We start from the raw sequence: 25834 nt of genomic DNA, 5'->3' as shown, positions 1-25834 counted from the left end.
ACGTACCTGAGTAGTTCTCCAGGCAACATCATAATAAGGAGATTGGTGCCAAGAGTGGAACCCAGAATAATGATGACGTTTGGCACGAACCTACCACTTTGTTGGCCATCAAGGGATGTTGGCTCAGCACACACCCTGAGAGAGACTATAGATCCCAGGGTGGTAACCAGGGTCTCCATGCAACAGGACATGAACTGAATGAATTAACCCCTGCCCCCCTGCAGGTACCCAAACCCAATAGAGTGCTTGGCAAGGTTTCAAAGCAAGGACTGCTTTTGACCCAGGAGTAAGCCCAGTGGTTAAATTACATCTGCACCATTTATCTTGCCCCACCAACGGGCAGGTCTGATGGAAGTAAGTTCAAGCTTTGATGATAACAGTTTGGATGCCAATACACCCCCCCAACTGTAGCAAGTGCTGAATCGTCAAATCCATAGACGACCATCTTCATGAAAAATGTTTCCGCAGGAAAGAGAGCAGCCAAAATGTAACAAATTATATTTGTAAACTTGCCACTGGGCACCCTGGTGACCCGGCCCCCTACCTTCAGAACGAAGGTAAAGAACCAGACCAGCACCCCTTGGAAATTACTGCCTCCAGTAACTTGATTGGCAAAAAAAGCATGACTGTCTGCTGAAGCCAAGATACAATACAAACAAAAGAATCTGACTAAATAGTGATGAGGCCCACGTGCAGGCCTGAAAAATACTTCCAGCAGGGCTGTCTGAAGACCGGGAATGGGAGATTCCAACACAGCCTCTGAAAAGGAACATACTTGGCTCAGGCATATTAAACCAGAAGGCTTGACAAGACCGGTGGACTGAGGGGATGTTGGAAGAGCAGGAGCTGGGGGTGAACTGCCCCCGTCTCCAAAAGAGCGAGCTTTGATCACCTCCATCCTGTCTTGAAACCGTAATGCCGCATACACACGAGCGGACTGGTCCGACGGACTTTCGGCGGACTTCCGACGGATTCTCCTCATGAACGGACTTGCCTACACACGATCACACCAAAGTCCGACGGATTCGTACATGATGACGTACGACCGGACTAAAATAAGGAAGTTGATAGCCAGTAGCCAATAGCTGCCCTAGCGTCGGTTTTAGTCAGTCAGACTAGCATACAGACGAGCGGATTTTACGACCGCACTTGAGTCAGTCGAAAAGATTTGAAACATGTTTTATTTCTAGGTCCGTCGGACTTTTAGGGAAAAAAGTCCGCTGGAGCCCACACACGATCTAATTGTCCGACGGAGTCCGGTCTGCTGGACCAAGTCTGCCGGAAAGTCTGTTTGTGTGTACGCGGCATTACAGGCCGTGGAGAGCATATTTAGCCCACATGAATCTGCGTTAAGGAATAATGTCCAGAACATGTTCCATGCTGGTGGATGGGAGTAGCTGGGATGGAATTGGAAACAATCTGAAGCGCACCGCCTTCCTGGCTGTGGCCGGGAAAGGAAAACCCCTGTGAGAAAGCTCCACTGTGTACTTAAGTATGGACCAACTTGATGACGGAGTACTACCATGCTCCGAACCCCCACGTGAGGTTGAAGGGATGAACATGAATTAGTTGTTTCCGAAACGTGCGGCATGCCCAACCCAAGGAAACAGAAACTAGAGAAGGGTCTGGCAGCGGGGAAATATGGGCGTTCCCCGCAGGCGGTGGACGCCGTCTGCGTCAGGACGCCTCCCCCCTGTCTGCCAAATCCAGCGTGACGCTGGTGGCGGATGGTGCACGTGTGCCTTGGGCGGCTATATATGGCCTCCCCTGACACAGTCCAGACGCCATATTTCTGGATGTTACATCTTGTCTCTACATCTTTCCCAGGACCCAAGGACGCCTTCTCCAGGTTATTACACACCTTTACTCCTAGTATTGTCTGTCCGCCTGGATCAATTGCTTGTTGGTGGATAGACAATATGATATAATGATACCATCTTTATTATTTTTCTAGATTCTTCTTGGCTGTCCTTACTGGCCTACCATCTGGTCCCACCAAGAAGTTCAGTACCCGGTGTCCTGTGTCTCCCTTAACAGACCTTTTTGGGGGGGGTTTTGTATGTGCGCCCTGTTGGCGTGCGGCCCTAGGCCACCTCAGCTCCCATGATGGGCTAGTTGTAGCTTTGGTTCCACACTCACCACATCTCATCGCAGTATTTCCATGTAAGTACGCAGGGTGGGTCTTTTTTGTCCCACCTCCAATATATTACATTATAATCAGACCTATTGATCATACTTCCTTATATTCTGTAGATATCCCAGAAGCACCTGCCCCTGATGAGTGTTCCCAATACACGAAACGCGTCGGGCAATAGGGATGCAGGAATATGCACATTTACACCTCCTATCATCAATTGTATTCATCGTGGTTCTAATGGTTTTATATATTGTTTCTATTTTGTCTTTGCTATGCTGTTCAGTTGATTCATGTACATGTATTTATTCATTTAATGTCATAACCTCTTCATTCAGACCACTATGTGGCGCTTGGTTGGTATGCACTGTTGTACCCTTGATGCCTGTATTGAATGCACGCATATTAATGTGCATGTCAATATTTAGAGAATTACATTCACTATAATGTTTTTCTTGTATGTGGTTTCTGTCTTTTAGATGTATTATGTAATCATGATTAATAAACTTGTACCTTCATTCATAACCTTCACAATGTTTACTGCCTCAATCAAAGTCCCAAACTCCCTGTTTCTTACATTTGCATTAGGGATGGAGGCACACTGCATATGTGCCTCATTTTAAAGTCCCATATTTTCCCCCCTTTCTCTTCGCAATAGGGATGGAGGCATGTCTTACAGGGTGAGCAATGTTCCCTTGCCACCCAGTGTTAGGTTTCCCAATCTCGGACTGACCATGCATCATGTCTGGGTTTGGTTCAAAATCCTGAACACAACCATGTGGTATTCAGGTTTCCGTTCAGCATTTTTGCAGCATGACCTGGGTCTGTGTTTGATTTGTGTCTGGCTGTGATCCATGGCCGTTGCCTGTCTATTCATGGGAGCTGCGATGCGCTCTGCGCGCTTTTTCCCCCCACTGCTTTTCCCTCCGCCCCCTTGGGCGGGCGGATATGCGTGGGGAGATCCTGGCGCACACAGTGCATCGGCGCCACGCTTCCCGCTGCACGTGTGACGTCATGGTTGGCGTCATCGCGTGCAGCGTGTGTTATGTCATCTTCGGTCTGGCAGCGGGGAAATATGGGCGTTCCCCGCAGGCGGTGGACGCCGTCTGCGTCAGGACGCCTCCCCCCTGTCTGCCAAATCCAGCGTGACGCTGGTGGCGGATGGTGCACGTGTGCCTTGGGCGGCTATATATGGCCTCCCCTGACACAGTCCAGACGCCATATTTCTGGATGTTACATCTTGTCTCTACATCTTTCCCAGGACCCAAGGACGCCTTCTCCAGGTTATTACACACCTTTACTCCTAGTATTGTCTGTCCGCCTGGATCAATTGCTTGTTGGTGGATAGACAATATGATATAATGATACCATCTTTATTATTTTTCTAGATTCTTCTTGGCTGTCCTTACTGGCCTACCATCTGGTCCCACCAAGAAGTTCAGTACCCGGTGTCCTGTGTCTCCCTTAACAGACCTTTTTGGGGGGGGGGTTTGTATGTGCGCCCTGTTGGCGTGCGGCCCTAGGCCACCTCAGCTCCCATGATGGGCTAGTTGTAGCTTTGGTTCCACACTCACCACATCTCATCGCAGTATTTCCATGTAAGTACGCAGGGTGGGTCTTTTTTGTCCCACCTCCAATATATTACATTATAATCAGACCTATTGATCATACTTCCTTATATTCTGTAGATATCACAGAAGCACCTGCCCCTGATGAGTGTTCCCAATACACGAAACGCGTCGGGCAATAGGGATGCAGGAATATGCACATTTACACCTCCTATCATCAATTGTATTCATCGTGGTTCTAATGGTTTTATATATTGTTTCTATTTTGTCTTTGCTATGCTGTTCAGTTGATTCATGTACATGTATTTATTCATTTAATGTCATAACCTCTTCATTCAGACCACTATGTGGCGCTTGGTTGGTATGCACTGTTGTACCCTTGATGCCTGTATTGAATGCACGCATATTAATGTGCATGTCAATATTTAGAGAATTACATTCACTATAATGTTTTTCTTGTATGTGGTTTCTGTCTTTTAGATGTATTATGTAATCATGATTAATAAACTTGTACCTTCATTCATAACCTTCACAATGTTTACTGCCTCAATCAAAGTCCCAAACTCCCTGTTTCTTACAGAAACTAGAGAAGTGACAACAGACAACCAGACATGAGAAACTACCCCTCTGTGCCTACCTGAGGGACGTGAGCAGTAATGACAAGACCATAGCACATGAATGAACCTGATGACAGTCCCCCCCAGTGTATGTAGTAAGTGAGCCCAAGTAACCTGCAGCGCAGAGACAGGTAATTAAAACTGAACACTCAGGGCTAGTGTACCCACAGACCATGGTGGGTAGTCGTGCAGGTGTAATGAAATGAAACGAGCATCGTATGACGTGTGTTATACAGGCGAGAAGATTGTGGTCAACAATCATTTAAAAATTAAACCTCAGCCCGTATGGATCTGTAGATGTGACAGATCCTAAGATGTGAGCACTAGCTAACTAAACCCCGGTGTACAAAAGAACCCTTAACGAAAAGGTACGATGAGACATGGAAACAAACGAAGATAAAACAGCTATTGGTGTATGCCGTAACTGTATGGCACTGACATGCTATGACAGAACATGCTACAACATAACCGCTATGATAGAAACACGTTGTGACAGAAAACGATATGACAGAAAACGCTATGAAGAACACGCTGTGACAGAACCGCTGTGACAGAACCGCTGTGACAGAACCACTGTGACAGAACCGCTGTGACAGGACCACTGTGACAGAACACGCTAGACGAGAACCACTGTGACCGATCCGCTATGGGAGAACATGCTATGAAAGAACCGCTGTGACAGAACATGCTCTGACGGAACACGCTCTGACTGGACCCACTCTGACAGAACCCGCCATGACCAAACCCACTATGACAGAACCCGCTGCGACTGGACCACGCTGCAACTGAACACGCTATGACTGAACATGATATGTCTGAACATGCTATGTCTGAACACGCTATGACAGAACATGCTATGACAGAACATGCTATGATCAAAACCGATGTGACCAAAACCGATACGATAGCAACACGCTACGACAAAACATGCTCTGACTGAATACGCTCTGACCAAACACGCTCCGACAGAACACATTCTGACAGAACATGCTAATGACAGGACTGGCTATGACTGAACACGCTATGACTGGAATACTATGACTAGACACCTTATGACAGCACCTACTATGGCAGCACTTGCTACGACAGCACCTGCTATGACTGGAACACGCTATGACAGCCCCCCTCTCTCAGAACACGCTATGGTAGGAACACTGGATCTGGATCTCAAATTTTCTGACAACAAAATCCGTTCTCGTAAATTCCAATCGCGTGTACACAATTCCAATGCACATGCACAAGTGCCACGCAGGCTCAGAATAAATTACGAGACAGAAGCCCTCAGTCTGGTAAAACTACCGTTCTTAATGGAGATAGCACATTCGTCACGCTGCAATTTTTTAAATAGTTTAATGCAGCGCATTCTCTTCTTCTTTATAATGCTAGAATAATGAAGTTGTTTTGCTGCTCATATTCACACAGAGTTCTGATAAACTGATTTCATTATTATTTCTCATGATCTCCTGAATCATATATTTTTTTTTTTCGTCAGATCTCCATAATAATGTTTATCATTTTGGTTTATATCTTTTTTTTTTTTTTTTTTTCACAATCTACATTTTTTTTGTTTTTTTTTGTTTTTTTTATAGTGCTCTCCTTAATATTATTTCTCATTTTGTGTGTCAAGTTACCACAACACTATTATTATCTTGTATTTTTTAACCTCAGGGAGGTTGGTTTGTGTTGGTGTCCCTTGTTAATTTGACATTGTATTTTTGAAATGTACCTGCCTACTCACAAACAAACTGTCTTTTTTGAAGTAAAACACATAGGCAAGTATTTCAGAAAAAAAAATAGCCATTTATTATGAGTCATAACAAAATAAAGAGGAAGGCAACGCTGGAGAAACCGTTGAAATTGGCGAAGCCTTTGTACCCCAGGGCACACATCAACTATTTTTCCACCCAAAATTGGTGGCCTGAGGAGTCCATATAATAGTGAGCACAATCCGGTCCAGGACTCCAAGAGATCAGGAACAGAAGCAAATGACATCTATGTCCCCAGGCTGTGGTCATACAACAGCCTATATCTTTTGCCAGACCAGATTGAACCCAGGCCATCACTTTCTTGTCTTCCTTACACGCTTCCTTCCAGGCTGTGGCTGTGGTGTTGGAGGTGTGGCAGGAGGTGGAGGAGGAGGATGGTCCAACTCACACAGGTGTGTTTTTGTTGTGAGTTGTCCCCTCAACCCCTTATTTTGGGTGCTCACCATAAGTTCCTCACACAAGAGGCGTTGGCCCTCCTCCATTTGCTGCATTTTGTATGCAGTCATGCATGCAAAGGCCTCTTGGAGAGTGGGGTTGGCTTTGAGGGCCTCATTAGCCTCCCTAATCAGCCTGAGCGCTGCCTCCTCCACATTACTCCCCTTCCTGGCCCTTTTGGTTGGAAGGCGAAGGGGAGGCACCTGAGATTGTGTGAGGCTCCTACTAGGCATGGCCACCTCTTGGCTGCCATTTACCCCCGCTACCTCCTGGTTGCCACTTGCCCCCACCACCTCCTGGCTGCCACTTACCCCCGCCACCTCCTGGCTGCCACTTACCCCTGCCACCTCCTGGCTGCCACTTACCCCCGCCACCTCCTGGCTGCCATATTCCCCCGCCACATCCTGGCTGCCACATTCCCCTGCCACATCCTGGCTGCCACATTCCCCAGCCTCCTCCTTCCCTAGCCTCCTCCTGGCTGCCACTTTCCACAGCCTCCTCCTGGCTGAGGCTTTCCTGTGTCTGAAAAAGGGACACAGTTTTACTTTATTGTTCATTAATCACACACAATTCACAATTTTTAGCTCATGACTGTTGCAAATTGAATTTTAATAAATAGAAATTACTATCACATAGTTGCCAACATTGAAAAAAAAATATGTGGGACACTTTTTTGGCTGTAGGGGGAGCCGTACAATAATTATGGGGCGGGGCATTCGTTTGTAGGCGTGGCTTAGCAAAAATCCATAAGTGTGAAAAATGGGTGTGGCTTACGTGAAAAGTGGGCGTGGTTTATGCGAAAAGTGGACGTGGCTTACGTGAAAGTGGATGTGGCTTAAATGGGCGTGGCTCAAGAGGGTGTGGTTAGAGTCTGAGATGAATGAGGGATGGAGAGGGAAAGGGGGAGAAGGAAAGGGGGAGAGGGAAATGACGGGACCGCAGCCCCAGATCCTACACAATAGAAATATGTGTATTCTAGAAAGTTTAACAATCAGCAGATAAAGATACTCCAAACGCCTGGTGTTAGCTCTTCAATCATCCCGGCACCATGGTTGTTATGGTGTCAGGATGATTGAAGCGCATTATTTCTATTATTACATTGTAATATAAAAATTAAATCATTCAACTCACTATAATGCCGAATCAGTGGGATCCCTGAGCGTGTCACTAGCCACGTCGCCTGCCACCAGCAAAGTCTGTCCTTGCATCAGGTGCCCCCGCCAGAGTCTGTCCTTGCATCAGGTGCCCCGCCAGAGTCTGTCCTTGCATCAGGTGCCCCCGCCAGAGTCTGTCCTTGCATCAGGTGCCCCCAGAAGAGGCTGTCCTTGCATCAGGTGCCCCCGGCAGAGTCTATCCTTGCATCAGGTGCCCCCGGCAGAGTCTGTCCTTGCATCAGGTGCCCCCAGCAGAGTCTGTCCTTGCATCAGGTGCCCCCGCCAGAGTCTGTCCTTGCATCAGGTGCCACCAGCAGAGTCCGTCCTTGCATCAGGTGCCCCCGCCAGAGTCTGGCCTTGCATCAGGTGCCCCCGCCAGAGTCTGGCCTTGCATCAGGTGCCACCAGCAGAGTCCGTCCTTGCATCAGGTGCCCCCGCCAGAGTCTGTCCTAGCATCAGGTGCCCCCGCCAGAGTCTGTATAGACCCCCTCAGTGCAGACCCCCTCCATCAGTGCAGATCCCCTCCATCAGTGCAGACCCCCCCTCAGTGCAGCCCCCCTCTATTATTGCAGCCCCCCTCAGTGCAGCCCCCCTCTATTATTGCAGCCCCCCCTCAGTGCAGCCCCCCTCTATTAGTGCAGCCCCCCTCTATTAGTGCAGCCCCCTCTATTCGTGCAGACCCCCCCTCAGTGCAGCCCCCCCTCAGTTAGTGCAGCCCCCCTCAGTGCAGCCCCCCTCAGTTAGTGCAGCCCCCCTCAGTTAGTGCAGCCCCCCCTCAGTGCAGCCCCCCCTCAGTTAGTGCAGCCCCCCCTCAATGCAGCCCAGCCCCCCCGCTCAGTGCAGGAGCAGCCAATGTTCTGCCAAGAAAGTTCCACTCGGCAATGGAGGACCCCCTGTACTGCGCAGGCGCATCGCTTGCGCAGTACGGGGCTGGGAGCTTTCAGCAAGACACGGCGACGACGCAGTGTCTTCTGCTCGCTTCAGTGGAGAGGGGAGGGGCCATGCAGCTAAAGAAGGCGCTTCATTGGCTGCACGGATCGAGCCCCCTTCCCCTCTCCACTGAACACTAGAGGAAGAGAGAGCGGCGACGCCGGCCGCCATTTTGCTGGAGCCCGCTGCTCCAAAAAAAAAAAAAAAACAACATTCCCGATTTTCCTTATGGAAAATCCCGATTCGGGACACTCTCCAATCGGGACAAGGGTCCCAAAAATCGGGATTGTCCCGGGAAAATCGGGACTGTTGGCAACTATGCTATCATTCTGAGCCCAGCATTTTTCATTTATGTCACAATCATTTTTGGCCACTACTGTCTATTGATATATAAAAAACTTTATTAAATCAGCAATTAGTGATCAATAATAACATCTATTTCACATCATTTATTTTACAACAAGAAATGTGTTGAACAATGCTATACCTGGCTCAAACTGGGCTCCTCCACTTCTTCCTGGCTGGAAGGCCCAGGTTAGACGTCGGAAGCCTCAGCTGGGGTGGAAGGAAGCATGTAAGGAAGAGTGGAAGGAAGGGTTGAGAGGGATTCCCTGACTTCAGAAAATTAAGTCTCTCATAGTACCACAGCCTGGGTACATAAATGTCATCTGCTGCTGCTCCTGATCTCATGCTCCTCAGGCCACCAATTTTTTTTTTTTAAATAAGTGATGTCTGCCGTGGGGACCTGCGGCAGTTTCTCCATCGCTGCCTGCCTCTTTATTTTGTTATTATAATGCAGGTGCTTGACCTGCCACAGACAGGGCAGCTCCCTGTATTTATCAATGAAGCTAGGGAGGAAACTGTGGTCTTTGAACCCATCCATTTTCTCTGCAAGACACAACACAAGACAAACCCTAATGTCAGGTGAAACTCTTCTAATCTTGACCCAATATAGGCCTCAATCTATAAGCAGTGTAGGCCACTGATGCACCAACTTAAAATTGTACCTTCGTTATAACGATCGTCGCTTCCGCTTCTCCGTCCTCCGCTCACAGATCGTACGTATGACACATGCTTGTTATGCTTTATATACACTGCACATGCATGAAACTCCGCCCACCCCTAAAGTTCTTTCTAGTCTATTCCCCGGCCCTTGTCTTTCGGCGCAGTGGGTAGAGAACATGGCAGAGAAACAGCAGGTGCATGCAGAGGAGAGCAGCAATGACGAAAGCCCGGAGCCACGCACGCCGCGATCCCAGAGGCGATTTAAGGCCTCAAATATGTCCTTTGAAGAGATGGTGAAGATGGTAGACATCTTGAAGAGGGCTGACTATGATGGGAAGTATAGACCGTACCTAAACCCAAATGTGAGAAAGGCCAAGATCATGACTAAAGTTGTGAAGAGTCTGCGCCGGAATTTTGGGGTACGGCGATCCAAGGATCAATTTAGGAAACGATGGTCAGACCTCAAATTGAGGGAGCAGGATCAGTACAGAAGAATCAAGAGAGTTTTTCAAAAAAGTAAGTAGTTGTGTTGTGTTCCTATTATTATTATTACTTGCATGCTGCTCCATGTGTTTTTTTTTACTAGGCTCTGTAATCGGTCGTAGGAAACATTGTTCGTTCGCCCACTTATAAGATGTTTTTGGCAGGTGCAGGTTAACTACATTTATTCATGCCTATTTGCATTAAAAGAAGTTTGTTGTCTAGATGGGTTTGTAACTAGAATTAAACGGAAAATTGATTCAGTGTAAGGAGAGGACACTCAGCAGCTGTTTTCACATCTGGAAGCAGGAGCACTAGTGTGGGACACCAGAACAAACTTTTTAGGGTGCTCCAGTGGATACTAGGGGTGTTTCCATGTTTGAAAATTGTACAAAAAAGGGAAGTGTTCCAGCTTTAGAAAGGAACAAAACATTTTTTACGCTTGGAACTCTACCAAAACAGACAATTGTACGACACTTCCAAGCAATGTTTCATATTCCTATTTCTGCCCTCAAATATCTGTGTGCTAAGTATACCTATTTTTTATTCACATAGGGGAGAAAAGACTCTGGACCACAGCTTCAGGTAATAGATGGATGCCAGCATATTTATAATACATGGGGTGTTTTTTGTTTTGTTTTAGGTGATATGGATGTTGTGGAAGAAGAATCTCATTTCACAAGTGAAAGTGCCCAGATCCTCATCGGGGAGATAATGGGGTGCAATTGTGATTTAGAAAATATAAAGGAAAACATCAATGATGTTCAACAAAAAATGAAGAATACCATTGATGTTTTAGGCAGAATATAAAACACACAAAAATTGTACCGCTTTATCGTGTATTTTTTCTTTTAAAAACAAGTTTTAAAGTTTTTTAAAAGCCAAATTTTGAAGATGTACACGTTGTGTCAACATGTGCTATATGCCATCACGGGATATCAATGTAAGCGTTTTGTGGGTGCAACCCCTTCCTCGCAACTCAAGTAGGTGAGAGGAAGGGGTTGCACCCCCAAAACACGTCCATTGATCCCCCATGATGGGAGCTAGCAAATGTTGACATTAGGCATGGGATCAGGAGGGAAATTCCCAGTTTGAATCACAATTTGTGTGCATCTTTAAAATTTGGCTTTTATAGGGATGACATCACCCCATCTGATGAAGGCAATATCAACACAGTTTGGACATACAAAATGTCTAATATTGCCTTCACTTTATCAAAGTTGAACTTTGTAAGTTCCTGAGTTGTGTATGTTATGGTTTGAAACATGCCTGTTTAACCAAAAAAAGCATATTTCAAATGTGAAAAAAAATATTATACACCAAAGATGTTGGTTTGTTCAAAAACCCTTTTCTAACGCACATGTGAATGTGCTTTGAGTAAAATGTTTTATACGCAACAATGTGTGGCTTCTTCTTTCAATGCTCAATAGCAATTTTTGTAGTAAGTTGGTGTTTACAGTGACAATGGGGGTTATTTACTAAAAGCAAATCCACTTTGCACTACAAGTGCAGTTTCAAGCGTACTTTTGCAGTGCACTTGGAGTGCAAAGTGGCATTTCCTTTAGTAAATAACGCCCACAGTGCTTTATAATTTGCCAAAATCACGCCATTTTCGTGATGCCACAAATTTCAGTCATGGTGCTGAAAATGATGAAGATTTTTATCAGTAATGCATTACATACATTAACAAAAAAAAAAGGTGTAGGTGTGTGTGTGTGTGTGTGTGTGTAACAGACCCACAACATAATAGTTCGCTGAAAAAGAGATTGTCATCTCATGTATCAAAAAAAATTATGTTTTCACTATTGAACAAAAAGGCAAAAAAGAAAAGCCCATTGGAAAACCTAGGAGCCAGATAAAAGAAACAAGCAGTAAATCAAAGTAAATATTATTTAGGTTTAAAAAAAATATATTTTTAACATGTTTGTTAACCATTTTGTGGCATATCAATGGCCCCCCTACCCCCAAAGTACTCTAGATACTTTTCACGAACTTCACGGGTGCTTTGGGGGGGCAAGCCAGGACGGCCAGCTTCAAGAGCTGTCAGGGTTATATCCGGGAATAAACCCGCCTCAGTCCCAACTGAGGCCACATAGTTCAAAGCATTTTTTCGTAAAAAGTTATGCAATATGCAGCATGCCATAACTATATGATTGAGTTTATATTCCGCCATGTTGATCGCTGTGAGGAATAGGCGGAACAGGCTGGCCATTATTCCAAAGGCATTTTCCACCACTCTTCTCACTTTGGCCATGCCCTTCTTACTTACACTATTGGCAGCTCACTGGACAGGTAAGAAATGTGATAATACAAAAATATGAATACACACTGTCCAAACTGAAGCACTTTTTTACATTCTGCAATTACCTATCAAGAAAATAGGAGAACAAAACTTTAAACAGTACCATTTGAAAGTATTCTGGCAGGCCCTTGCACTACATGCTTTGGTAAATTCATCCATAAATATGAACACAAAAGAGGTAGGCATAGTGTGTATGGGTTGGGCAAAGTTAGCAGATAGAGGATTGGTATCGTTGGGGGGAGGGAGGGTTCAAAATGATTTTGGGACCCCCAAAAAAAAGCCTCTTGTACTCTGCATGAATTTAAAGACACAAATAACATTTGTACACATGTTAGGGGGTGTTTAGGCTAAAGCACTAAAATGGAGCTGACAAAATCCATTGTTAAGTGACTAGGCTAGGTGGGTATGGGCCCAGGATAGCATGCTGAGGAGGTTAGTGAAGGCAAATATACATGAAGGACAAAAAAGGAAGTTTAAAATCTTCCAGCATGCATGAGGACAAAGGGGACATTCACAGCATATTACAATCATGGTAATTAGGGAATGATGAATGAAATACAATACATTAGCAAACATTAAATACATAGAATGTGATGTTAAAGGAGAAAACTTACTAACCCTAATATAGTCCTTCTGCAGGACCTGAATGATGGCAGAACAGGTCTCTGGAATGATGATCCCCAGAGCCTGGGGGGAGATGCCTGTCGAGAACTTGATGTCCTGCAGACTTTTCCCTATCGCCAAGTACTGAAACATGGCGACTAGCCTCTGTTCAGGAGTGATAGCTTGCCGCATGCAGGTGTCCTGCCTGCTAATATAAGGGGACAGCAAAGCCAACAAACGGGGAAAAACGGGGTCCGTCATCCAGAGATAATTCCTGAAATCATCAGGATTATTCTCCTGGATCTCCTGCAACAAAGGCATATGAGAGAATTGGTCACGCTGGAGCAACCAATTCTTGGTCCATGAACTCTTCCCCACCCTGTTCATTGACTGGGCTTGGGTCAAAGCAAGAAACCCAACACCAAGTCCCCATATAGCACGAACTTTACGATGAGTACGTAATCGCAAATTACTTCAAAACGGTCGGCTGGTCAGAATGAACTAACAGAAAGCATTGAAAAACAGAAAAGCCTGAGAAGAGCGAGCTGAAAATCAGAAACGAGCGGACAAGAACGCACTGGAAATCAAATACGTACTATGATAATATTACACACTGACAAACAAATGCGAACTGACTACGCGCACTGAAGAACAGATACGAACCCACAAGCACAAACTGAAGAGCAGTAATGATCGGAAAAGCATTAGTCTGAAAAGCGCGAATCGTCTCTCACCAAACTTCTACTACCACGAGATTAGCAGAAGGAGCCCAAAGGGTGGCGAACACGCTATGACTGGAACACTGTGACTGAACACGTTATGACAGTACCCGCTATGACTGAACACACTATGACAAGAAAGCTACGACTGAACACGTTCTGACAGCACCCACTACGACTGAATGCGCTATGACTGAACAAGCTATGGCTGCACCCATTAGGACAGCACCCATTATGACAGCACCAGCAATGACAGAACACATCGTTACTCAAGTTAATATCTAAAAACATTCTTGCCAAAACTACCCCCTGGTCTGTGATAAACTGGATATTTAAATATCCAAGCCTGAGTATGTTTCATTTTCCAAAAACGCTGTGTTCCACAAGTGAAACCTCTCCAGTGATAACAGCGTAACTTTGGCTGCCGGTCTCGCTATCGCATTGGCATGTCCATACACAAATGACAACAGATGACACGGCGTGCCCCCCGGTCACATGTAAACAAGGAAGTGCTGGTAATTGGCGCTCCTCGCTTCACACTGACAGAGTGTGTGGCGAAGAGAGCTAATCAGCGGCATCTCCACGCAGGGGGACATGTAGGAATGTAATCAGGGCACTGATCATCAGTGCCCTGATTACAGTATAGTAAGACAGTGTCAACATACAGTGCCCACCAGTGCTCACCAATGCCAGTAATCATTGCCCACCAGTGGCAGCAATCAGTGCCCACAAGTGCCGCCAATCAGTGCCCATTCGTGATGCCGGTCAGTGCTGGCAGTGATGCCTATTAATGCTGCCCATCAATGCCCATCACTGCTGTCAATCAATGCCCATCAGTGCCACCAATCAGTGCCCATCAGTACCGCCTATCCATGCCATCTATCCATGCCGCCTATCAGTGCCCACCAGTGCCATCTATCAGTGCCCACCAGTGCCACCTATTAGTGCCCATCAGTGCCACCTGACAGTGACCATCAGTGCCACCTAACAGTGCCCATCAGTGCCACATATCAATGCCACCTCATCAGTGCCCATAAGTGCCGCATCATCAGTGCCCATAAGTGCCACCTCATCAATGCCCACCAGTTCAGCCTATCAGTGCCCATCAGTGCCGCCTCATCAGCGCACATCAGTGAAGGCAAAAAATTACTTAGTTAAAAAATTTACTGACAGAAAAAAAAGTAAAAAACATTTTTTTTTCAAAATTGTTGGTCTTTTTTTTTTTTTTTTAAAAATAAAAAACCCAGCAGTGAATAAATACCACCAAAACAAAGCTCTATTTGTGTGCAGGAAATGATAAAAAATTTTGGTACAGTGTAGCACGACCGCGCAATAGTCACTCAAATTGCGACAGCGCTGAAAGCTGAAAAATGGCTTGGGCAGGAAGGGGGTGTAAGTGCCTGGTAGGCAAGTGGTTAATCATGTACACAGAAATGCAACTTTCAGCAGAACACGGTCACCTATATATGTGTGTGGATTGTGGGCTGGTGATGGGTGTTATATTTTGAATATGTACCTTTTCTAATATTATGTTAGAATGCTTTGTAAGAATAATGACTGTTAAGTATGTTTCTATAATCTTGCAGATAAAAATAATGTGGGCTGGTGGGTGAGTAGTTATATGAAATGTTACCCGTTATACACTGAAATTAAAGCTGTGTCCACTCTAAGGTTTAGACAAATTTTAGATTGTAAGCTCCTATGAGTAGGGTCCGTAAAACCCAATTGCTAACTGTTTTGCTAAATGTAGCACCATATATCCTGTAGAAAATTTTTTTGAAGCTAGTAAATGAATGTACATTATTTTGTTTCTGCTGGCATAATAAAAGTACATTATTGAGACTGTTCGCTGTGTTGTTTTTTTTTTTTTTTTTCTTCTTTTCAATTCGTTTTGGGGGTGGTGGTTTTGGGGAAGTGCAATATCTTTCTTTTATATCGTATAATTTCTATATGTATTTGTGCACCAAAAAAAATAATCTCTTCAGCACACCTGCAAGTAAATGATAAAGATGGAATCTTTATATATAACAGCTGTGGAGAATTGCAGGTAATTAATTCAGCTGGTGGATAGGCAGTGTTGTATGTGTCAGCCCTGGTTCACATTGGTGCGATTTGACATGTCATATCAACGGCAATTGCACCATTCTAATTGGTGCTGCACCGCAATTTCCAAAAGTAGTTTCTGTACTACTTTTTGGGGACTTCGGGGTGCAATTTTTATTGACATCAGTGCAGAAACCTGCACAGAAGTCTCAGAAATTCCCCTGCTGCTATCTCAGGGATACCATTTCTTATCGAACTCCCTTAAGTTTACCTTCAAATATCATTATATGTAGAAAAACAGATTTGCATATCTGCAAATAAACAAAAAGAAAAAAATTCTAATTGTGGTTGCAATCAAATATTCGCAGCTGTGATCAAAAGAGCGTGGTTTCACCTTCTGACCCGGAAATGAGTCATTGTAATCACCCAGAAGTTCCTGTGCTGGTCAGGATCTTCACCTAGGTGGACATGGAGAGGTCCCTCTTTAGCAAAGAGTAGGTGCTGCTCATTTGCCGCGTAAGTGTAGGATATATACTTGTGCTTACTGTGGGGGTGGATGTGGTAGTTAGATTTGGTGTGGGTGGGGTTCATGGATTTGTTTGGCATCACCACACATTTATATTATACGTGATCTATAAATATTTTACTGTATTTTTAGATGACACAGGAGCTCACTCATCAACAATGCAGAGCAAAACTGGAACAAACAATAAAGTTACCAGTTCCTCCAGTAAAAACAAGAATGGCTCGATAAGAACTGAAAATCCTATTTCTGATGAAAAGAATTTAAAGTAAGTGAATTATGACTGTAGTCATTGTGTATTTTTTATAAAAGTACTCAACTCTAAAAGTGTAATGGTCATTAGGGATGGGCCAAACGGACCCCTGTTCGGTTCACTCCAGGACTTTCGAAACACTGCGAAAGTTCGGACCTGAATAACGGACCCCATTAAAGTCAATGGGACCCGAATGTCAAAAATCCAAAGTTCCCATTTTGAAGGCTTATATGCAAGTAATTGGGCATACAATGGTTATAGGGGTCCAGGTCCTGCCCTGGGGGATATGCAGGGGCGGACTGACCATTCGGGTATATCCGAGGGCCCGGGGGCCAGCAGGGGGCCCGCCCCCGACTGTTGCCAAACTTCCGGCGCAGACACAGAGAGAGAGCTCTGCTATCTGTCAGCATATACCCCCGATCTGCAGGTTTCCTGGATACTGTCTGCACGCACCCTGCTGACACTTCTCTCCCTCCAGCACTACTTTGGGCATAACTACAAGAGCTGTGAGTACCCCCGCTCTCACACCAATCCAGCCTGTCACTGTCTCTTGTAGCCCTGCAGCCACAGCACAGGTGCCTCTGATCTTTCCTACACGCTCACCCCTCCTCTCCCTGTGATTGATGAACAAGGTGTAGTCTGTTCCGGCCAGCTACTGTCTCTTCTGGTCTCCCGGGAGTCCCAGCCACTGCACGTTTCTCTCTGTGTTCCTTCCTGTGCTTTCCCCCTCCTCTTCTCTGGCTTGATAAGAGGTCACTGCACTGGCTCCTTCTCAGCATTCCAGTCAGCACATCTCCCACCCCTGCGTTCTGTGAATCTTTCTGAGCTCCCTCAAACACCACAATAGGATTGGGGGGGGGCATTAAGAGCACCTGTCTTTCCTCATGCCTGGCCGCATGAGGAAAGGAGAGGAGAGCTGATAACCAGGTTCTGTAAAAGGGACATTTACACTATGTGCACCACAAGAGTGCCCACCAATGCTGCCAATCAGTGCCACCTACCAGTGCCTTCTCATCAGTGCAGCCTATCAGTGCCACCCATAAATGGCTTTTGCTATTTATTTTTCAAGTGCCCATGAGTGCCACCTAGCAGTGCTTCCTTATCAGTGCCTACTTATCAGTACCACCTATCATTGCCCACCAGTGCCGCCTATCAGTGCCCATCAGTGCAGCTTCATCAACGTACATCAGTGAAAGAGAAAAATTACCTGTTTTATAGCAAACTATGAAAAAGGTTTTTTTTCCCTTTCCATTTTTGGTCTTTTTTCGTTTTAGCAAAAAATAAAAACCCAGCGGTGATTAAATACCACCAAAAGAAAGCTATATTTGTGTGAAAAAAAATGATAGAAATTTCATTTGGGTACAGTGTTACATGACCGCGCAATTGTGATTCAAAGTGTGACAGCGCTAAGAGCTGAAAATTGGCCTGGGCAGGAGGGGGTAAAAGTACCCAGTAGGCAAGTGGTTAAATAGTGGCAGCCTGGAGGAGCAGAACATAAGGAGGCAATCTACAGGAGGATGTAAGGGGGCACTCTGAATGCACTAACTCCTCCAGAGTGCCCCTTAGTGCTTCTAAAGTGCCCCCTTATTTCCTCCAGAGTGCCCCCTCCTTTCCTTTACCGGTGACAGCAGCTGTAGGTATTTGTGTTTTCTATGCTTCAGTTCATGAATAGACAGGAGCCTTTGTCTTCTTTCTCTGTTTATTAATTTGCTGTGCAGCTAAGGCTACAAAGAAAGGGACTGTGGATGTGTCCTCAGTCCCTTTCTCTGGCTCAAAAAAGAGACTTCGGGGGTCTATTTAGACCCCTGATACTTCATCAAAGCCCCCCCCCCCCCAACAGCATTGTGAAAAAAAGAATGTTAAAAAACATTATATTAAAATTCATTGAACATTAGAATAAAAAAAATTGTAAAAAAAGAAAATCAGACTAAAATTTATAATTAGATTAAAAAGCCACACTAAATACGCAGCATAATTTAGCCACACACACTGTGTGCCACAGCACGCTATGCACAACACAGGTCACATTAATGTTGCGTCATAAAGATCGCTGGTGCGTGGTGGCCATGTTTAACCCGCTTCAGATCCACACTATAGTCGAATGACGGCTACAGCGCGGACCTACTTTGCTGGGAGGGCGTCCATAGATGTCCTCCTGTGCTCGTGCAACCTGCGTGCACCCTGCAGTCTCTATGAGATCGGAGTAAGGGGTTGATCGCAGCCCCTTACCACGTGATTATCTGTCAGCCAATGACAGCTGATCATGTGATGTAAACAGAGCCGGTAATCGGCTATTTTTTCTCCTCACGCTGATAGCATTTAAAGGCGGCTGTCAGAGGGACATCAGTCCCGATCAAGGAGAGCATCCGTCAGCTCATCTGTGCCCACCTGTGCCACCTACCAGTGCACAACAGTGCTGCCTACCAGAGCCCACCAGCGCCGCCTACCAGAGCCCACCAGCGCCACCTACCAGTGCCCACAGTGCCACCCATCAGTGCCCACAGTGCCACCCATCAGTGCCCACAGTGCCACCCATCAGTGCCCACTATCAATGTCACCAATCAGTGCCTCATCAACAGTGCTGCCCATCAGTGTCACCTACCACTGCCCATCAGTGCCACCTATCAATGTCACCAATCAGTGCCTCATCAACAGTGCTGCCCAGTGTCACCTACCAGTGCCCATCAGTGCCACCTATCAGTGCCATCTATCAGTGGTACCTATCAGTAACACCTATCAGTGCCCTTCAGTGCCCATCAGGGCCATCTTATCAGTGGCCATGAGTGCAGTCTTATCTGTGCCCATTACTACCACATTATCTGTCCCCATCAGTGCCGCCTTATCTGTGCCCATCAGTGCCACCTTATCAGTGCCCACCAGTGCAACCTATCAGTGCCCACCAGTGCCGCCTCATCAGTGCATATCAATGAAGGAGAATAATTACCTGTTTGCAAAATTTTATAACAAACTATGAAACATGTTTTATATTTTTCAAAATTTTATGACTTTTTTTGTTTGTTTAGCAAAAAATAAAAACCCCAGCTGTGATTAAATACCACCAAAAGAAAGCTCTATTTCTGTGAAAAAAATGAGAAAAATTTCATTTGGGTACAATCTCGCATGACAGCGCAATTGTCATTCAAAGAGTGACAGCGCTGAAAGCTGAAAATTGGTCTGGGCAGGAGGGGTTTAAGTGCCCAATAAGCAATTGGTAAACCTGGGTCTCCATGATCTTCTATTGCCCGGGGGCCTCATGAGTTGTCAGTCCGCCCCTGGGGATATGTATCTATAAAAAAGAAGTTTGTGAAAAACGTAATTTTTAAATGAGCAGTGATTTTTTTTATTTTTAAAGTGAAAGCATAAAAATGAAAAATTCCTTCCAATATAGAGCATGGGGGATCCCCTTCGTCTACCTGTAAAGGGCCAGATCTGTACCATGTCTAGAATCTGCTGCAGCAATAATTGCATTTATAAAGCCAAAAAAAATGTCATTTTCCCTGCAAGCTGCCTTTATTTTGCTCAGCAACAGCTGGGGAGCCAGTGTGTATGATGAGGCCACAATGTAGTGCACTGGGAACAAGAGATTTTTTGGATACATTCTGGTGTCACTTTGACTTTGGATAGAAGTAAAGGGTGAGTAAAAATTGCTCTTTGGGTGTCGGTAGTGTCTTCCCACCGTAACCCTCTAGAGGTAATCTCGATGAAAGCAAGAATTGGCCTTGCTGTAAAAAGTTGCAATGATATGCACCTGTAAAACAGGTGCAGAAAAATTGGTCTTTGGGTGTCGGTGGCTCCTTCCCACCATAACCCAATAGAGGTACTCTTGATGAAAGCAAGCACTGACCTTGCTGTAAAAAAATTGCAATGATATGCACCTGTCAAACAGGTGCAGAAAAATTACTCTTTGTGTCGGGGACGCCTTCCCACCGTAACCCTATAGAGCAGGGGTCTTCAAACTACAGCCCTCCAGTTGTTCAGGAACTACAATTCCCATCATGCCTAGTTATGTCTGTGAATGTCAGAGCTTTACAATGCCTCATGGGACGTGTAGTTCTGCAACAGCTGGAGGGCCGTAGTTTGAGGATCCCTGCTATAGAGGTACTCTCGATGAAAGGAAGAATTGGCCTTGCTGTAAAAAATTGCAATGATATGCACCTGTCAAACAGGTGCTGAAAAATTGGTCTTTGGGTGTTAATTGTGCCCATGAAACCTATACCGAAAACATTCTTCCAGGTGAAATGATTGAACACCCTCAAAGCTAGGCAGCCTCGAAGTCCTGCAAAGACTCCACATCCTAAGAACACTTAATCAGTGACATCGGCATCAGGGGTTTCATAGCTGGTAATCCAGGACTGATTCATTTTTATAAAAGTCAAACGGTCCACGGAGTCTGTGGACAGATGTGTTCTATGATCAGTAAAAAAACTTCCTGCAGCACTGAATGCCCGTTCTGAAAGCACGCTGGATGCAGGGCAGCCCAAAAACTCAATAGCATACTGGGCAAGTTCTGACCAGTGGTCTATTCTCATGATCCAGTAAGTTAGTGGATCGTCAGCTGGAAAGCTCTCCATCTCTGTTTTGGCCCCCAGGTAATCGTCCACCATATGATGCAGACACTGCCGATGGGATGTGGAAGCTGACAGCCCTGGGTGGAGAGAACTAAAAAAATTCTGAAATGCCTCACTTAGGCGGACGCCTTCTCCAACACTCTTCTCTTGACCAACAGAAGACTCAAAACAATATTTTCCACGACACTGTAACCTACTGGAGTCAGGAAAAACAATCAATAAAATCCTCTTTAACGTGTCCTCAAGAGATTTTATCCTCTGCACTCTCTGTGGGGACAGGATGAGTTCTGAGACCTTCCTCTTATAACAGTGGTCAAGGAGGGTTTCCAACAGTAATCCTTCTCCTTTATGCCACGTATTCTTCGGTTCTTTCGCAGGCTTTGAAGCATGAGGTTGCCCATGCGCCTCAAATTTGAAGAGACTTGAGAAGCAGACTCCTTGGGGTCACTCAGGATGACAGCATCTGGAACTTCCTCCTCCCAGCCACGTACTACTCCCAGGGGTCCTGGGGTTGGAAAGCCATCGCTTACAGATTGACACATGTCTTGCTCTTCTTCGAAGCCTATGAAAGTGGCAGAATCCTCCTCCTCATCCTCTTTCCCTCTCTCCTCCTGTGTTTTATTCTGTGACATAGGAATGATGGTGTCTGGATAAAGTGGGCCTTGAGAGGAACGGAAGTCCTCCTCTTCCTCCTGCTGCTCTGCCTCCAGTGCTCTGTCCATAATGCCACGCAGAGTCTGCTCCAGCAGGAATACAACAGGGATTGTGTCACTGATGCATGCACTGTCACAGCTCACCATCCTTGTGGCCTCCTCAAATGGTGACAATACAGTGCATGCATCCTTAATGATCGGCCATTTACGTGGGGAAAAATAGCAGAGGCGGCCTGAGCCTGTTGTCATGCTGTACTGGCACAGGTACTCATATTTTTTTTCCGTTGCAGCAGATGGGGCAGGGAAATTTGCCGGCTACAGTCTACAGCTGGTGGTGTGCTGCTGGCAGATGTGCTGCTAGGACCTGGGACACCCTGTGCTATACTATCATCCCTGTCAGTGAAGGCTACTGAGAGGTAATGACTCGGTATCACAGGGGCAGACTGAAGTGGGTAAGGAGGAGGGACAGATTTGTGCCCCTTTTGTGTGGCTTTTAGGTGCTCTTGCCAACGGGCTAAGTGGTTGGACGTTAAATGCCTTGTTAAGCATTTTTGCCGATGTGCCTGAGACACAGTTTGCAGATAGCAACAGTGCGATCTGCTGCAGATGTGCTAAAAAAGGCCCAGACAGCTGAGCTTTGGGGTGTGGGCCGGGAGATAACAGCTGCAGAATGTGATGGAATAGGGTGGCTGCTCTCTACTCTTTCTTGATGTCGGCCTCCTTGGGTTTATCCCGCCTCACCTTCAGTTTCCTCCTCTGCTCTATCTGGCACCCAAGTCGCATCAGTGACCTCATCATCATCATCTCCATCTCCTCCGTGTTCATCATTACCACTGGAGACAACTTGGCAATATATGGCAATTTGTCTACCATTGTTCCTTCCTCTCTCTAGGCTCATGTTCCTGTCATCCTCAAACTCAGAACCAACATCTGAATCCAGTAATTGCTGGGCATCATCAAGGAGCAAGTGGCTGACGCTGTGGTGAAATAACTCAGCTGACTCTTCAAAGGCTGATATTGGGGCTATGGCCGGAATACATGTGGACAAGGTGGCAGGTTTATCCACTGTGGCAAATGCAGGGGACTGCACACTTGTCTCTGCTTGCATGACAGAGGATGAGGAGGATGAGGAAGGTTTAGTAAGCCAGTCCACCACCTCCTCTGCAAGCTGTGGCTGGATAGCACTGGCAAACTCACTAAACAGAGGAAATGATGCCCTACCTGAGGACTGACCACTACGTCCACCTTTGCCTGTGGACACATTTGTTGCTGGCCCCCTTACAATGCCAAGGGAACGTCTGCCTCTCCTTGTTGTCCTCACAGACATTATTGTGAGGGAGGGAGTGGTGCTTATAAGCAAATGTAAAGAAGAAGTTGAAATATGTACGTAGATGCACTTTAATCAATGTAAAGTGGTGTTTGGTGCACTTTGATTTGAGTACTCACACTACACAGACACACTCCATGGATACATTATAATATAAAGTGCCAAACGTACAGTGATGCACGGAACTATATGGCATTAAACTGGCAGTAACGCACACAAAACAATATGGCGTTAAACTGGCAGTAACGCACACTAAATTATATGGCGTTAAACTGGCAGTAATGCACACAGAACTATATGGCGTTAAACTGACAGTAACGCATGCAAAACTATATGGCGTTAAACTGGCAGTAACCCACACAAAAGTAAATGGCGTTAAACTGGCAGTAATGCACACATAACTATATGGCGTTTAAACTGGCAGTAACGATAGCACTGAATAGAGCTCTGTTCTACCTCTCTCCACGCCGAAATCACACTGAAAATGGCTGCCATTGAAAGAATACTTTTATACTGTGGGACGTCATTCTCTGATTAGAGGACCCACCCTGCCTCTCCCCCTCAATCAATCAGAGAATGCTTTGCATTCATTGAGAAAATGGAAAGCTATCTCTGAATAGTGCCCATGTCGAATGGGCAACTTCCTGTATTCACAATGCACCAGGGGAGCCACACAGCACAAGACCCAGAAGCTAGTGAATATCAATGGAATAGCAGTGTCTACTTCAGTGATTTACAGCTTCCAGAGGGATCCCACAGGTATGATATATCCATAGTTGCATTAGTCCAAGTTGGACCAATGTAACTATATAAAAATATCCATACCTGGAGTTCTTTTTAATTCTCTATATAACAGACGTGTCCTATGCTTACATACTTTTTTTGTAATAGGTGTCCCCCTTTCCCATCTTAGAAAGTTGGGAGGTATGCATCATTGGTGACTCATCCCTTACTGGACAGCATAACCACTTGCTGGAAGATTTATGCCCTTTCATGACCAGGCCATTTTTTGCGATATGGCACTGCGTTACTTTAACTGACAATTGCGTGGTTGTGCGACACTGTACCCAAATAATATTGATGTTCTTTATTTCCCACAAATAGCACTTTCTTTTGGTAGTATTTGATCATCTCTGCGGTTTTATTTTTTGCACTATCAACAAAAAAAGCCGACAATTTTGAAAATAAAAACAATATTTTTTTTTTCTTTCTGCTATAAAACATATCCAATAAAAAATATATATATATAACATATTTCCACAATAAGTATATATTGATTGGTTTCTGCAAAAGTTATAGTGTCTACAAACTATGGGATATTTTTTTTTTTAATAATAGTAATGCTGGCAATCAGCAACTTCTAGTGGGACTGCGATATTGTGGCGGACAAATTGGACACTAACTGACACTTTTGACACTTTTTGGGGACCAGTGACACTAATACAGTGATCAGTGATAAAAATATGCACTATTACTGTACTAATGACACTGGCTGTAAAGGGGTTAACATCAATGGCAATCAAAGGGTTAACTGTGCACCTGGCCTATGTGTTGACGGACATCGAGTCTGCCGTACTCGCCGATCAGCTCCTGCTGTGTATAATCACAGCCGGAGCGGGTGGCTGGCGTTGGCCTGCGTGCCCACCCCAGATCCAGAAGTAGAGTTGCCACCTCATCCCTTTAAAACCGAACACCTTTGAATTACACAGGTTCTGAGGCTAATTAAATGCAGATGAGGCACCAAGTGAGTTTAATTACCACCTTAATCAGCCACAGAACCTGTGTAATTAATATGTGTTCGGGTTTAAAGGGATGAGGTGGCAACCATACCCAGAAGTGTCAGATCATGTACTATGTAGTGATCTGGCACAGAACAGCCACCCTGCCGCAGTAAATGTACAGTGGGCAGTCCGCAATTGGTTAAACGGGGCAAACATTGATTGTTGAAATGTTTTTAAACATGTCTCCCTGCGGGATTGTCTGAATTTTGATTAGTGTGTGGGTTTCCCTGCTCGACAGAAGTTGAATAATTGTCTTGCCTTGTTGGAGGTTTTTTTGCCCTCCTCTGGATCAACTGTGGGTATTGAATAGTATATATAGAGGTTTTCTTTTTGAGTGTGTTGGGTTTTTTTTTTTTTTTTTGGTTAAGAGGAATGGACTTGTGCCTTTTTCCAACCAGATTAACTATGTATTTTATCAAAAGGACATGGTAGAACATTTTCCATCGATCAAAAGCTACAGCAAATTAGCTGCAGCCGCTGAGCAAAGTATTCAGACACAGAACAATGAGGATGTGCGCAGTGATATCATATCACGAAACAATGAGGATGTGCACAATCATGTTATGGCCAGCTTATGTCCAAATCAGATAATAGTGCCTCAAAGCAAGACATCCTATAGTGCACTGAGAACTATTTTTTATGTATGAAATGTTTATTTGTAGTTTAAAAACATATAGGGGTCTGTTTATCAATATTTTCACCCAAGATTCACACATTTTTCTAATTGAATCGCATGTGAAACTTTGTAAATCTTGGGTAAAAGTGTGAATCTTGGGTAAAAACATGTTTTTTTCTGTCTTTCACCACTGTGTAATTAGTATGAGACTAGTATAAAATTATCGTTGCATTCTTGATCACAGTTTGTGTGTATATTCAACGGTAGGGATGAGTTTCGACTCAAACATCAGCCGTTTGACTGTTTGTCGAATTACGAACATTATGGGCCGTTCGCGCCAAATTCGAGTGGCGCGTC

The 25834-nt window shown here is 45.2% G+C and overlaps 1 protein-coding gene across 1 annotated transcript in view; it reads left to right on the top strand.

Moving 5' to 3' along the window:
• Nucleotides 1-25834, top strand: part of CNGB3 (cyclic nucleotide gated channel subunit beta 3) — a 427114-nt gene that overhangs the window by 59495 nt on the left and 341785 nt on the right. The window contains exon 3 of the mRNA XM_073631915.1: nt 16415-16547. Coding sequence (XP_073488016.1) covers nt 16415-16547 — 133 coding nt within the window. The remainder of the gene's footprint in view (nt 1-16414; nt 16548-25834) is intronic.

Source organism: Aquarana catesbeiana, linkage group LG05 (assembly GCF_042186555.1).
Source record: "Aquarana catesbeiana isolate 2022-GZ linkage group LG05, ASM4218655v1, whole genome shotgun sequence".
Lineage (NCBI taxonomy): Eukaryota > Metazoa > Chordata > Amphibia > Anura > Ranidae > Aquarana > Aquarana catesbeiana.
Note: the sequence above shows the minus strand (reverse complement) of the source record. Positions and strands in the feature narration are given on the sequence as shown.